This window comes from Podarcis cretensis, assembly GCF_951804945.1.
Source record: "Podarcis cretensis genome assembly, chromosome: 13".
NCBI classification, from domain to species: Eukaryota; Metazoa; Chordata; class Lepidosauria; order Squamata; family Lacertidae; genus Podarcis; species Podarcis cretensis.
Window position 1 is genome coordinate 25,268,162 of NC_137182.1, and position 12,475 is coordinate 25,280,636.

At 45.9% G+C, this 12,475-nt stretch overlaps 2 protein-coding genes across 3 annotated transcripts; one reads left to right on the plus strand and one right to left on the minus strand.

Moving 5' to 3' along the window:
• The first annotated feature begins 107 nt into the window (after window positions 1–107).
• On the plus strand, window positions 108–4,620 carry CISD3 (CDGSH iron sulfur domain 3). The gene is made up of 4 exons (XM_079950169.1): window positions 108–268; window positions 2,159–2,287; window positions 2,939–3,208; window positions 4,378–4,620. The coding sequence occupies exons 1-3, from the start codon at window positions 191–193 to the stop codon at window positions 3,125–3,127; spliced, it is 396 nt and encodes a 131-aa protein (XP_079806295.1). The 5' UTR covers window positions 108–190; the 3' UTR covers window positions 3,128–3,208; window positions 4,378–4,620.
• Window positions 4,621–4,748: 128 nt separating this feature from the next.
• Window positions 4,749–12,475, minus strand: LOC307200970 (coenzyme Q-binding protein COQ10 homolog B, mitochondrial-like). Of its 2 annotated transcripts, XM_079950078.1 has the most exons (5): window positions 11,484–12,441; window positions 9,796–9,978; window positions 8,322–8,514; window positions 6,361–6,465; window positions 4,749–5,363 (listed from the first exon to the last, which is right to left on the minus strand). In XM_079950078.1, the coding sequence occupies exons 1-5, from the start codon at window positions 11,561–11,563 to the stop codon at window positions 5,205–5,207; spliced, it is 720 nt and encodes a 239-aa protein (XP_079806204.1). In that variant the 5' UTR covers window positions 11,564–12,441; the 3' UTR covers window positions 4,749–5,204. The 2 variants fall into 2 exon arrangements, with proteins under 2 accessions (XP_079806204.1, XP_079806203.1); XM_079950077.1 differs by lacking the exon at window positions 4,749–5,363 and having other exon boundaries at window positions 5,370–6,465; window positions 11,484–12,475.

Consider the following 12,475-nt stretch of genomic DNA (forward strand, 5'->3'; position numbering starts at 1 on the left):
TCCCTGGGCTTCCAGCTCCCGCAAGAGCCAGCTAGGAACCTTTCGTCGCCGGTTCAGGGGCTGCCGGCGGGGCGGAAACAGAAACACCTGCGGCTTCCGGTGGGGCTGGTGCCTTGGCGCGGGGGACCGCGAGAGAAGGTGACCCCTTCCACGGGGGCGGAGTTCCGCTGACGCCTCTCAGCTGCGAGCGATGCCTGCGCTGCGCGGAGCCGGCGCTGCCTTCTCGAGCGCGTATGGCTCCTTCTTCCGCCGGCTCGCCTATCCCCAGGTGAGCGCCGCCGCCGCCGCGGGAGCCTCGGGAATCGGCAGGCGGCTTCACAAGCGCGCCGAGCCGGTGGAGTCTGGGCGTCGTTTGCACGCGCGTTGCTTTTGCACCCAAGGGCGATTCCGTGGAGGCTGCAGCCCGAGTCACACTTGCTCGGGATCAAGGCCCCGCAGAAGCCAGCGGCACCTTCACCTCTGGGCGTGGGGTCAATTGAGCCCGTAGCCCGAGCGACTTCTGCTCCCGAATTCGCACGTGCATCAGTTGAGACACGTGTTGAGTCTCTCAGCTCGCATTGGGAAAGCAGAGCACGCTACAGTACTTTAGTACTCCTGATGATGGACGCAACTGAGTTTAGAGGTGGGGGGACAGGACGAATCACGCTGTTTGCGGCAGAGATTTTGAGCAGATTTTCATGCCCCTCACCAGGGAGTCCTGGGACTTGCCTGTCCCTTATCAGTCTACAGTTTCTATTATTCTTTGGGCAAAAACCTTACCCCACATGTGCTGGCTCGACCCATTCCGCATTTGTAAAAATAAAGTTGTTTACTGTGGCGGCACCTACACTTTGGAGCTCCCTGCCTCCTGTTGAGATCAAGCAGGCACTTTTCACTGTATTTGCTTAGAAAGTTGAACTAATTCTAACCTATTTTAGTATTTTAACTTTTGTATGTTTTGAATTAGAGTTGTAATTTTTTTAAAAATACTGTTTTTATCATCGTTAGAAAGTTGAACTAATTCTAACCTATTTTAGTATTTTAACTTTTGTATGTTTTGAATTAGAGTTGTAATTTTTTAAAAAATACTGTTTTTATCATCGGCCTTGAGGGTTTTATTTTTTCTACAATCAAGCGGTGTATACATTTTATGAAATAAAACAAAAGCCATGACTAATATTAAACTACTTACATGAGTATAGATAACATTATTTGTATAATAGAAACCCACAAACCGATGAGTTCTGTCTTCTTGCTGCAAGCCAGGCCAGCGGCTACTAACCATGATGGGTATCTTCTACCTCCAGTGGCAAAGGCAACATGCCTGTGAATACATGTTGTACTATTGTGCTGCTTCTGGGCTTCCCATCGGCATCTGGTTGGCCCCTGCGAGAGCAGAATCCTGGACTAGAGGGGCCTTTGACTTGTTCCAGCAGGGCTCTCCTCATGTTCACCCATCAACCACAGAAGTGCCCACAATGGCACACCATGAGCAGAGAGGCCAAACTGCTGATCAAATAATTCTTATGACTCAAGGAAGTGAGCCATAGGACAAGCCAAAATTCATCACCACTCCCACCCTGATCACATTTCCATTAGTCATTTTGACCTGGGAAACTCAAATACGTTGGTCAGTCGAAACCTGTGTGTGCCAGAAGGTGGATTTGTATATAGTAAAAACCAGATGACCGAAATGCACTTGGGATTAACCCATCTGCTCTGCTAAATGACCAGTAGCCTTTGGCCTTCTCTGAACTGCCACCTGGTGGCGACTCTTCCATTAGGCTTACTGAACCATTACCTTCCTAGCTGATCATTACAAGAGCTGTAGCAAAAACAAGACAAGTGTGTGTCCTGCTTTCTGCAGCATGTTGTGTGCAGAAATGAAACTTGTGCATCTCCACCCCGTAGAGTCGATTGGGGTCCAGATACAGGAGGAGCTGAGCTTCCTGCTTCTGTCATCTTCTGCATGCCAAGATAGGGTTCTTGGGCTGCAACCAGGAAGCTCCCCACAATGCCTTTAATTCCACCTGTGCCCTGGGAAATGAGGCTGCAGGGATGTTTGCTGGTGGCCAACTGCTGACTGCAGCAAGCCTGTTCACTAGCTAGCCTGCTGCCCTTTCCCTTTAATAATCTTCATTCTTTCCACCACTCCCACCCCACCCTGATCACATTGCAGATAAGGATCCATTCAACTGCTTCAACATCTTCAGTCCGGCCAGTGATCGCAGCCAAACAACCCTTTCCGGTGGACCTAGCAGCAGGGAAGCGTTATGCATGGTGTGCCTGCGGTCACAGCCAAAAGCAGGTAAACCACCTGTAGTCCTTCCAGATTTCCCTCTGTATAAAAATACAGTGGTGCCTCGCAAGACGAAATTAATCTGTTCCGCGAGTCTCTTCGTCTAGCGGTTTTTTCGTCTTGCGAAGCAACCCTATTAGCGGCTTAGCGGATTAGCGCTATTAGCGGCTTTTAGCGGCTTAGTGGATAAGCAGATAAGCGGCTTAGCGGCTTAGAAAAAGGGGGGGGGAGGAAAAAAACCCCGCAGGAACTCGCAAAACATTTTCGTCTTGCGAAGCAAGCCCATAGGAAATTTGTTTTGCGAAGCACCTCCAAAATGGAACACCCTTTTGTCTAGCGGGTTTTCCGTCTTGTGAGGCGTTCGTCTTGCGGGGCACCACTGTATAGTGAAATAAATAAAATGAAATGCTGCAGTTCTTGTGTCTATGGGAACATGGTTTCCAAGAACAGAGAGGTTGCAGAAATCATTGCCTCAGCCCAACCAAAGTACCACGCAAAAAGTGGTGCTGGTTTTATTTACACAGTCGCAACTGATCTGCTATGACTCTGATGGATCAACACCAAAACTGTAATGGAAACTCCATTGGCAGTGTGATGGGTGTGAGCGAGGGGGTTGTTTTGTGTTTTTTAAAAACTCCTCCTTTTATTTTGCTACGACAGCCATTTTGTGATGGGTCCCATAATAGATGTGCCCCGGAAATCTCTCCCCTGAGATTCAAACTGGAGGAGGCCAAAGAGGCCTGGCTTTGTGGCTGCAAATACACCAAGAACCCTCCATACTGTGATGGCACCCACAAAGAAGATTTTGTGCAGAAAGCTGATCTCCATTCCCACCCACAGTTGTGCTGAAGGAAGGAGAGATCTTCATATACAGGGTTTATATACAGAAACAAACTGGATGAATCAAGCATGCAGTACATGTATGTGCAGGTATGTTTCAATGGCTGGGAATTTGCCACTTTCTGTCCCTCCACCCCCATTTCTTTATCCTTAATTAAACTTTTTTTTTTGAAAATAGAAATTAATATTTTTTTTGTAATTCTGAATACCTTTGAGATTCCACCCCCACCCAAGCATGCAGTGACCTCCCTCTTCTTGGGTGGTGCCATTTTAGTTATATCATGTTTGGCACTCACCACTAGATTTGAGAAATAGAGGGAATAGCTAGTTTTGTTCCGTAGCTAAATTTGCTTGCGTGAGCATAATGAGGTTTGCTGGCATCAAAGTCCACAGGGCACAGCCTTCGATGTCCTTAGAACAGTTCTGCCACTCGGCGGAATGCCAGCTTCCTAGGTGTCATCTCTGTTGATCAAAAAGCCAACCCTGTCAGCAATTCAGTGTTCCAGCCACATCAGGTACAAAGACCTGTGACGGGGCAGAGTGCAGAAGAGGAAACTCGGATTTCATCATGCCAGGCTGCTTTCTGGCAGTCAATCCTAGCTACTTGTTACTAGTGACATCTTGTTGGCACCTGGCTGTCTCAGGAGAATGAGTGCACCTTTAGGAGTGAAGTCAAACTGTTGGAAGGTTACAGTGCCTGCTATAGCTGTAGAGACTGATATGGGAGAGACTTGTTTTGTTGCAGCTGGGGCAGATGAAGGCATCCAGTTGCACTGCTGCAAATGCACCGTGATGTTTCTTCTGTGTTCCTACCAGCAGTCATTCCTCCTATGCTCACTGCTATGGATGCATGACCTGACCGCCTCTCTGCAGGCACTGTGGTTGTCTGCAAGGGATTCCCACAGCAAGGTTAATGTTGCCAGCTGTCAAGTCTTGTTTGCAGACATCTCTATATTCTCACAGTCCTAGGAGTAAGGCGGATGTAGGGAACCTTCACTCCTCCAGCTGTTGCTGAAGTATAACTCCCACCCTCCCTGGCCACTGCCACACTTGACTGGGCCTGATGGGAATTATAGGTCTTATTATTGCTTATTAAATTTGATCAGCAACATCTAGGGACAAAGGTTCCCCACCCCCGGAGCAAGGGATTCCAATGGAACTTGAGTTTCTTCAACTTATTAGAAATTATAAGTGCTTCTCTTATTCTCAGTATTCTTTTCCAGTTCTTAATGCAATAACAAACTTGCATATGTTTACAGGATAGTCAAAGGGCATCAAGGCTGAGGAAGAAAACAGGAAAAGGGCAAGAGCTCTTCTGTCATCGAGATTTTTGTATGGTTACTCAGCTTCCTGGTCAGCTCACACATTCCAGCATGTTCCCACTGTGTGCTAATGAAGGAAGCAAAACTCACGTTCCTGCTGCTCCTTGACCCACTTCCTAGAAGCTCGCTTTTCCCAGGAGCTTTTGACCTAGAAAAATTTGGGCTTGGGAAGTGTTGTAAGTATTCAAGTTTTATTGGCATTTAAAATAAAATAAATAAAGCACCACGGTTTTAAAAAAAACAACCCAGTGGATTTTTTTTTTAAGAATTGCCATTAAATAAGATATATATATATATATATATATATATATATATATATATATATCTTAACAAAATTCCATACATTTGCATTTGTCAATCATTGACAGAAGTGTCCTTTGAGGTAAGGACTCAATACCACCAGAATTAAATATAAAATAAATTAACTTAGGATAAAACTCTCAATAAAATAATATCATTAATGAAATAATGTATTCCAAGGGTTTTGCAAGTTAAATAGGCATAAATAAAGCAATGTCCTTCCATATTATCCTGTCACTGAATATGCATTGCTAAACTATAATATATTTATGTTGGCAGCTTTGTTGTATACAACTGCTATGAGATATGAGAATCATGGTATAGTGTTATAATATATATATATAAATTAAAAACACAAAGCAATGTCCTTAAAAAGTAAGAGATCCAGGCATGATGGTAAAGAGGAATGTTCTTCTGTAGACCAGGAAAGATGCCCCATACTTCAGTACATATGAGGCTATTCATCACGTGCAGCAAACTGCCTTGTGTGGTTGGACTGCAGCCTGTGGACTGTACAGTTTCTTTAACCGTTGCTCAAAGGCTGACACCATCCGCTTGGCTACCTCATCAAAGAAGAGGTTAGCCAGTTGGGAATGCAGAACTGACTTGAATTCAAAGGAGACCTGGGAGGGAGATAAAAACAATTAATACACTGATACATTGGGAGAAGAAAGGGGAGAAGAAGAGCATTACATACCCTCCAACACCTTGATAGCAAAATCTGGCACACAATCTTTAGGGATGCCATGCTCCCATTTTTTTCCTATGAGAGAATGGTGGCCATTTTGGACGCCATGATCTCAAACAATTTCACGCCATTATTTTCCCCTGAAAAAGTGCTTTTGGGGGACAGTGCCCCAAAACATGCCCCCCCACAAAAAAGCGCTTGAGGGTGGAATTGTGGAGTGAAATCGTGCAAGATTGTGGCATCCAAAATGGCTGTCGTTCTCTTGTGAGAAACAGTGGGGTGCCCTGTTTTTTCTGGGAAACTTGCAGGGTATGGCGGTATTCCTATGCCAAGGTGAGCAGCCACATCTGGCAACCTTGGGCAGCTGTCAGGGCCCAATACCTGCCTTGGGGTCTACTTGGGAGGAGGGAAATTGGCCTAGTGTTCTGATAGGCAGTTAGGTCTGCTATTTTAATTTCCCTCAATGTAGCATCACTCTTGGGCATTGGAGACAATTTATGTGGCAAATGAGTGAAATTTGATTCTGCAAATTTAAGGCTGTATTTTGCATTTCTGCATGCAGAATTTAAATTAATGAGAACATCAAGAGGAGGAGTTGTTGTTTTTAACCAGGTTTCTACTTATTGTGGCTGTGAAGATACATGGGTGAATGTGTGGGCCCAAATACTGAAAGTTGCACAAGTAGCTGAATAAGACTCCTAGCTGACACATCTCTGCTTATGAAAGGCAATCAATACTTTTTTTAAAAAAGGCAACTGTGGAAGTACCTAATCAATTAATGACCCATATTGACAAAGCTGCAATAAATCCTCCAGCGTAATCTTTGAACCTATGATGAAATGGGACTTTGCCAACATGCGGCTCTTAGCACACATCCTATTGGCTTTGCAAGTCACACCCTCGCCAGGTGCTGGCATACGAAGGGCACTTACGTAAAACTTGAGCGTGCAGCTGCTGTCCGGCTGCCCTGGACATCCTGGTTCAAACTGCCACAGTGTTTCCAGATGCTGAAACAACCGTCCGTCATTACTCACAACCTGAAGAGTAGAGAAAACAGCACAGGGTTAGTGCTCACAGTTTTGAAATCAGTTCAAATACCCCAAAACGCACTGCCATGAGTTCAACAAACCTGCTATTGCAAGTTTTCATTTACCCTAGACAGATAGGAATTGGGACAAACTCTGTGGCTGAGTTTCCCGCATTTCGGGAAATCACAGGGGTCAGCACACCCGAAGTGCAGTGCATGAGCCTTATCCATGGCTTTAGTATGCAGTAATCACACTAATTTGAAATATTATAACAAACAACCAGTGTTATATGCAGTTTACTACAATTCAACCTGAGCACAGAATTTGATACTGGGTCCAGAATTCAGTAGCACAAGAATGTGGTCAAATGAGAAACTGTGTTTCTGCAGATGGAACTGTTCCAGGTAGTGATAGAGAAAGATAAATTATATTCTGGAGTGAGGTAGCATGGGCAGCCTCAGTTCTCACCTTAACATAAAAAATGTGGAAACTATAGTCATCCTGATGCTGTTGAACCACAACTCCCATCAGCCCCATTCATTGAACATACTGGCTATGGCTGATGAGAGTTGGAGTCCATCAAATCTCTGGAGTAGCACATTTTCCCATCCTGCCAGTGCCCATGCCTGGTGTGGGTGGGTGTATACATTTTTAAAAACAACACAGCTTTGCAGTTTGTAACGAACCTCTGGCCACATATACACCATACAATTAAATCACATTCTGCACCACCATGAGTCTTGGGAATTTGCATACTGTGCTGCCATTCCCAGCATGCTTAACCAAATTGCAGTTGCCATGATTCTTTCCTGGAAGCCATGCACTTTGGGCTTTAAGTGCATGGTGTGTACATAGCCAGAGTCAGAAGCTGAGAAAGCAGTCTTGTGAGATGAAAGCATAGCACAATGGGTGCCCATCTCTCCCCCTTTCTGGAAATGTGGACAGTGGATCTGCTGCTCTCTACAAGTGTATATGTTCCTTGCTTTCTTTATAACCAACCAATATATCTGTAAATAAAATTACAAGAACACTATACATCTCTAGGGCTCTCTCCTCTGATGAGAACACAAACCCAGCTAGGTCTGTCTGCCTCTCCTTGAAACACTTTTTTGCAATCCCAGGTCACAAAGGTGGAGATAACAGAAATCTCCACATCTATAGTTTCAACATTGCAGGCCCTCACACCAGCGAGTTCCAAAAGGCCCTGTGTTGGAAGCAACAGGACTCTTTGCTCTGGTGAATTAACTTTTTGAAGTTTCCAGTGTCCACTGACATCATTTCTCCCTGGGTGTTATTTATCGCCATGTGAAGGAAGCATGTGCCAGAGAGGGGAAGTGAGTCAAGGAGCTGCTACATCATAAAACTGAAACCAGATTAAAACTGGTTTGATGGCAATAGCTCTCACCCGGCAAATTCCGGAAATCATAATCCTGGACTGCAAGTTACTAAGAAAGAATAACTCAGTGTGTTTGCTTGGATTGACAGTTTTCAGAGTTCAGCGCAGGTAGCCTTGACAACTAAAACAACCCCACTTGACACAGATGAGCCATTAGCCCAAAGAAATGAAGATTGTAAGCATTTCTCAGATTTCTGCTAATGGTCAGGGAGAATGGTAGTTGTGGTTCAGCAGAACTGGATGGCTAAAGGCTCTCCCCATCCCTGATTAGCAATGCCAGTTCACAAATGGCTGAGATCTTGGGATAAAATATTCCAGGTGAGTGAGTGTGGCTTCTGCGAGGGGATATAATTCAATCCCTTGGTTTATAAAGTGACCTGTGACAAAACAAGAGCGCACGAAACCTCGCCAGCAAGGTCATCCAAGGAAACACCCAAAGCATAAGCCGCGTCCTCCCATGCTTCCTTACCCGGATCTGATGGTGAGGCACCAAGGATATGTCGGAGGAGTAGCGCTCTACCACAGGAGGGAATCCCACTTCCAGTTCAGCCTGCAGGAACCCGTTGCGATGGGAAACGATGCGGGAGCCGGTGCACCAGGGCACAAACAACCGGTAGCTGCCCACATCTGCCACCGTATTGTAGATCTGCTCAATGGAATACCTGCAGGAGAAGGAGGTGAAAAGGCAATGAGTGAGAATGATCAGCCTGGAGTGGTGGGAAGTGGCAAAGCACAAAGGCTGTATAAGGAACATAGCTTTCTTTCTTTCTTTCTTTCTTTCTTTCTTACACACACCCACACACACCCATCTAATATATATATGGGAACTGCTCTTCTTGAGCTAAGCATCATCACAGAGCCTGTTTCTGATCTCTGGAATGTGTGAACTAAAAAATAAGAGGGTGTTTCTGAGTCATGTGCAGAGTGCAGCAAGCAGAGGCCTGAGGCAGTAGTGTCAGCTAAGTTGTTCTCAGAGAAGAGCTATTGCAATCCTCTCTGCTGAACTACAAGTCCGGTTGTCGTGCCCCAGTCATGTAAAAAAACACAACAAAATGCACAACTCCCATCAAATAGAAAGGTGTTGCTTCAGAGTGCTAGGAACAATGGGTGAAAATGACAGGGAGGCAGATTTTGGCTAAACGTTAGGCGAAACTTCATAACAGTAAAAGCTGTTTGACAGTGGAACAAGCTGCTGCAGGAGAAGCTGGGCTCACTTTCGCTAGAAATATTTAAGCAGAATCTGGATGGTTATCTGTCAGGGAAGCTACCTTATGCCAAGTCAGACAATTTGCTCATCTAGCTCAGCATTGCAGACACTGACTGACAGCAACTGTCCAAGATTTCAGGCAGGACACATTCCCAGCTCTACCAGAAGACATCTGGTCTTGCATGCAAAGCAGATGTTCTCCTACTGAGCTATGGTAATGAACTGTAGTAGCATCCAGCACTGAAGAATCTGCACTTGGAGGGGGGATGAGTGGGCAGGTTAGACTAGATGTCCTTTTGGTTCTTTTCTGTATGATTTTATGATGCCAGGGGGATGAGTTATCTGACATCCCTGTTGTCTATATGCAAGCTGCTTGTTCTTATAATTGGAGAGATCAATGGTTGTTGTTTTCTGGCTTCTATAGTAGGGCTGTCCAACAGGCACCGCTGGTAGATCCTGACTAATCGTGTGATCCTGAGCGACCACCCCTTCCCCCCAAGAAAGCTCCACAACTTTGGTCACTTCCAATTTTTTTTTATAGTGGGAGTAGATTGCAGTCTCTTGGAAGTTAGAGATCCCTGTTCTATAGCATGAAATTTAAATTTATTTATTTTTTAAAGGGGGATCGCTTCCATCATGCAAACCCATGTTGGCAATTTAGCTTGGATAAAGTTTTACAACTCTCAGTAAGAACTAAGCTGGGTGGGCGTTTCTCTCATTCTTTTGGCATACTCACGGGAGCTGACGGACTTCTGCATATTCCATCCGCTTGGCACCAAGCAGGGGGGCTGCCAGACTCAGGAAGGGCCGGCTCTGCTGTTTGGTCGCTGACCATGAAGCCAGGGAGGAGCAGGTCTTCAAGATGCAAGGGGCAAGAACCCCTTTGGAGCTGAAGCGCCTGCAAGGTGGCAAATGCAATCTGCACGGAAAGAGGAAAGCAAGCACCAAATAAGGGAATCTATAAGGAGAAGGTAGTGTCCATTTCTCAGCCAGAGGGGGAAATGGGAAGCTACCACTATTGAGAAATCAGCACTTTCTTAGAAGTACCTAGAAGGGGAAGGTGGGAAATGGTCAAACTATTTACATCCAGTTTTTTCTCGTGCTGATCTTTTGTTATTAATTAGTAAGGCATGTTCTAATATGGGCACAGGCCATCCCAAGTGAAACATATTAAGGCTGCAATCCCAGGCATTCTTAGCTACGGAGCCGGCTCTGCCATTAGGTAGCCAGAGACAGCTGCCTCAGGCAGCACAAGCTCCTAGGGGGCACCTTGCCTGCTCCACTCACTCCTCCACTGGCAAAGAAGCACTGATTTTGGCCAAAAATGACCAAAATTGGCGCCGATGTGTTGGCACCACTTCTCTGCCAGCAGCAGAAGCAGCAGGGCAGGAGGGAAAGCAGCACTGGTAGCAACAGGTATGGCGGCAGGGGCAGGGCAGTTTGCCTCCAGCAGCGGGACAGGACACGATACCCCTACATATCCTACATATCTAGGTGTTAAGTCCCATGAAACTCAATCGGACTTGCTACTTCCAAATTAAACTGGCTGCACAACCTATTGTTCTTAATGGGACAGTTGTGACTGACTATAATATCACTCCCTCACTGAAATCCATGGGAATTCAGGGTGTTATATTTTGGAAGGATTAAACCCTATTTTAATTAATTAATCACTAATAATAAACACAATCGAGGAGAATGCATTATTTTTATTGGTACTACATAATTCACTTTAATTATTATTCATTTAATAATAGTTGGAATTATTTAAAACATCTCTGCTAAAATGTTATGGTAAGGTCCATTCACTTAAATGGGACCTTAGCAGCTGAAACCTATGCATAGAACCTATATACACAGAAGTAAACCCCAATGAGTTCAGTCCAGCTTATTCCCAATTAGTTCTGTTACAGCCTAATTTTGGCAGGATTCCATGCAGTGTATATACTTCAGCTGCTGCTTTTAGTGTTTAACTTCTATTTTATTTTGTGTGTGCTGTAATTGATATTTTAAATGGTTAAATTCTATGGTTAGCCACCTGCAGCTTCTTGATAGGAAAAGGCAGAGTATCCGCCTTTTTAAAGAAACCACAGACATATACTCGAATATTGCTATTAACATTAAAACTACTATTCAAATAGCTCAGTCAGTAGAGCATGAGACGCTTAATCTTGCACTTTGGGCAAAAGATTCCTGCATTGAGGGAGTTGGGTCCTTTCCTATGATTCTGTAATTCAGAAGTTGTCTCTATGACGGGCGCTCAGCAGCCCCAAAGCTCTCCGGGCTGAAAGTTTGCGCCTTTGGGCAAGGCTGATCGCCCCGACGGCAGGCGCAAGCATTTGGGGAGAAGGCAGAAACGGCGGGACAGAAGCCGGATCCCCTGATCTCCAAAACCTCCCTTCTCGGATCAGCCCCCTCTCTTACCCGGCTCCTTTCGAGCATCGTGGGCGGGATCCCATCTCCACCAAACCCCGGACGGCGAGGCGACCGCTTCTTCCTGCCATTGTTTCACGCTGACCAAGAGAGAACCGAGTGCTCGGGACGGCCGCCGGCTCGCCTAAAAAAGTTACCCAGATCCAAGTGCGTCATCGCCGGGGGAGGGTGGGCGCGCGTCTGCCTGTGCGCGTCTGCGGAAGGGCCAGCCCCTTCCCCGCCTTCCTCGTGCGCGCCCGAGGTTGGGGGCGGCAGGGCAAGGGGCAGAGTTAGGTAATGCCGGACTCTGGACTTGGTGGCCTTGTGGGTGCTCCCGCTTTTTAGATGGCCATGTGTAAGCGCGTCAAAATGTGGTGTAAGCCAGCCTTGTTGCGTTTGGAGAGGAGCCCCTCTACGCAGAAGCGCACCTGGGTTGCCTCGCGCCCTTGGCAAGGAGACCTGTTGGCACCCCCGTCTCTTGCGCCAGCTCAGCACACTTGACAGGAGGTGGCTTTCCAGGATTTCAGCCAGTGGCTTCACCCAGCTCTGCTTAGAGAGATCAAGGATAGAACCTGGGACATTTTCATGAAAGGCAGATGCTCTACCACTGAGCTATGGGAATGTGCCTTTGCTAAAACTGCTATAGCTACTGCTTTGGATTAAAACAGCGATGGAACAATTTGTGCTTGGCACTCTGACACTGAACATGGAAAGAGAGTAGAAAGAGCCTGATCTGTTTGCGTTAAGCCCCTGCTTTGTCTTTATTAACAAAATGTTATGTGTATATTTAACAAAGAAGAAATTAGTCCTAATATATACACACAAAGCAGATGGTATCTATTATTTTTGGTTCAGCTTTGGAACCCTTAAAGGCTGAGCTAAATTGGAGCTGGCAATGGCAGCCCTACAATATTTGGGGGGAAAGTGCTTCTGAGCACATGCGGAGTACCTGTCATAAGCTGCTGCCGGACTCAGATCCAACTTCCGCATCACCAGAGATTTAT

Bases quoted from the DNA above. Each gene is read 5' to 3' on its own strand.
- LOC307200970 (XM_079950077.1), bottom strand. From the start codon at position 11,563: ATGGCAGGAAGAAGCGGTCGCCTCGCCGTCCGGGGTTTGGTGGAGATG. The intron at 9,979-11,483 runs GTAAGAGAGGGG...CTTTCCGTGCAG, and splicing joins CGATGCTCGAAAGGAGCCGG to ATTGCATTTGCCACCTTGCA. The intron at 6,466-8,321 runs GTAAGGAAGCAT...TCTACTCTTCAG, and splicing joins TGCCTCACCATCAGATCCGG to GTTGTGAGTAATGACGGACG.
- CISD3 (XM_079950169.1), top strand. From the start codon at position 191: ATGCCTGCGCTGCGCGGAGCCGGCGCTGCCTTCTCGAGCGCGTATGGC. The intron at 269-2,158 runs GTGAGCGCCGCC...ATCACATTGCAG, and splicing joins GCCGGCTCGCCTATCCCCAG to ATAAGGATCCATTCAACTGC. The intron at 2,288-2,938 runs GTAAACCACCTG...TTGCTACGACAG, and splicing joins GCGGTCACAGCCAAAAGCAG to CCATTTTGTGATGGGTCCCA.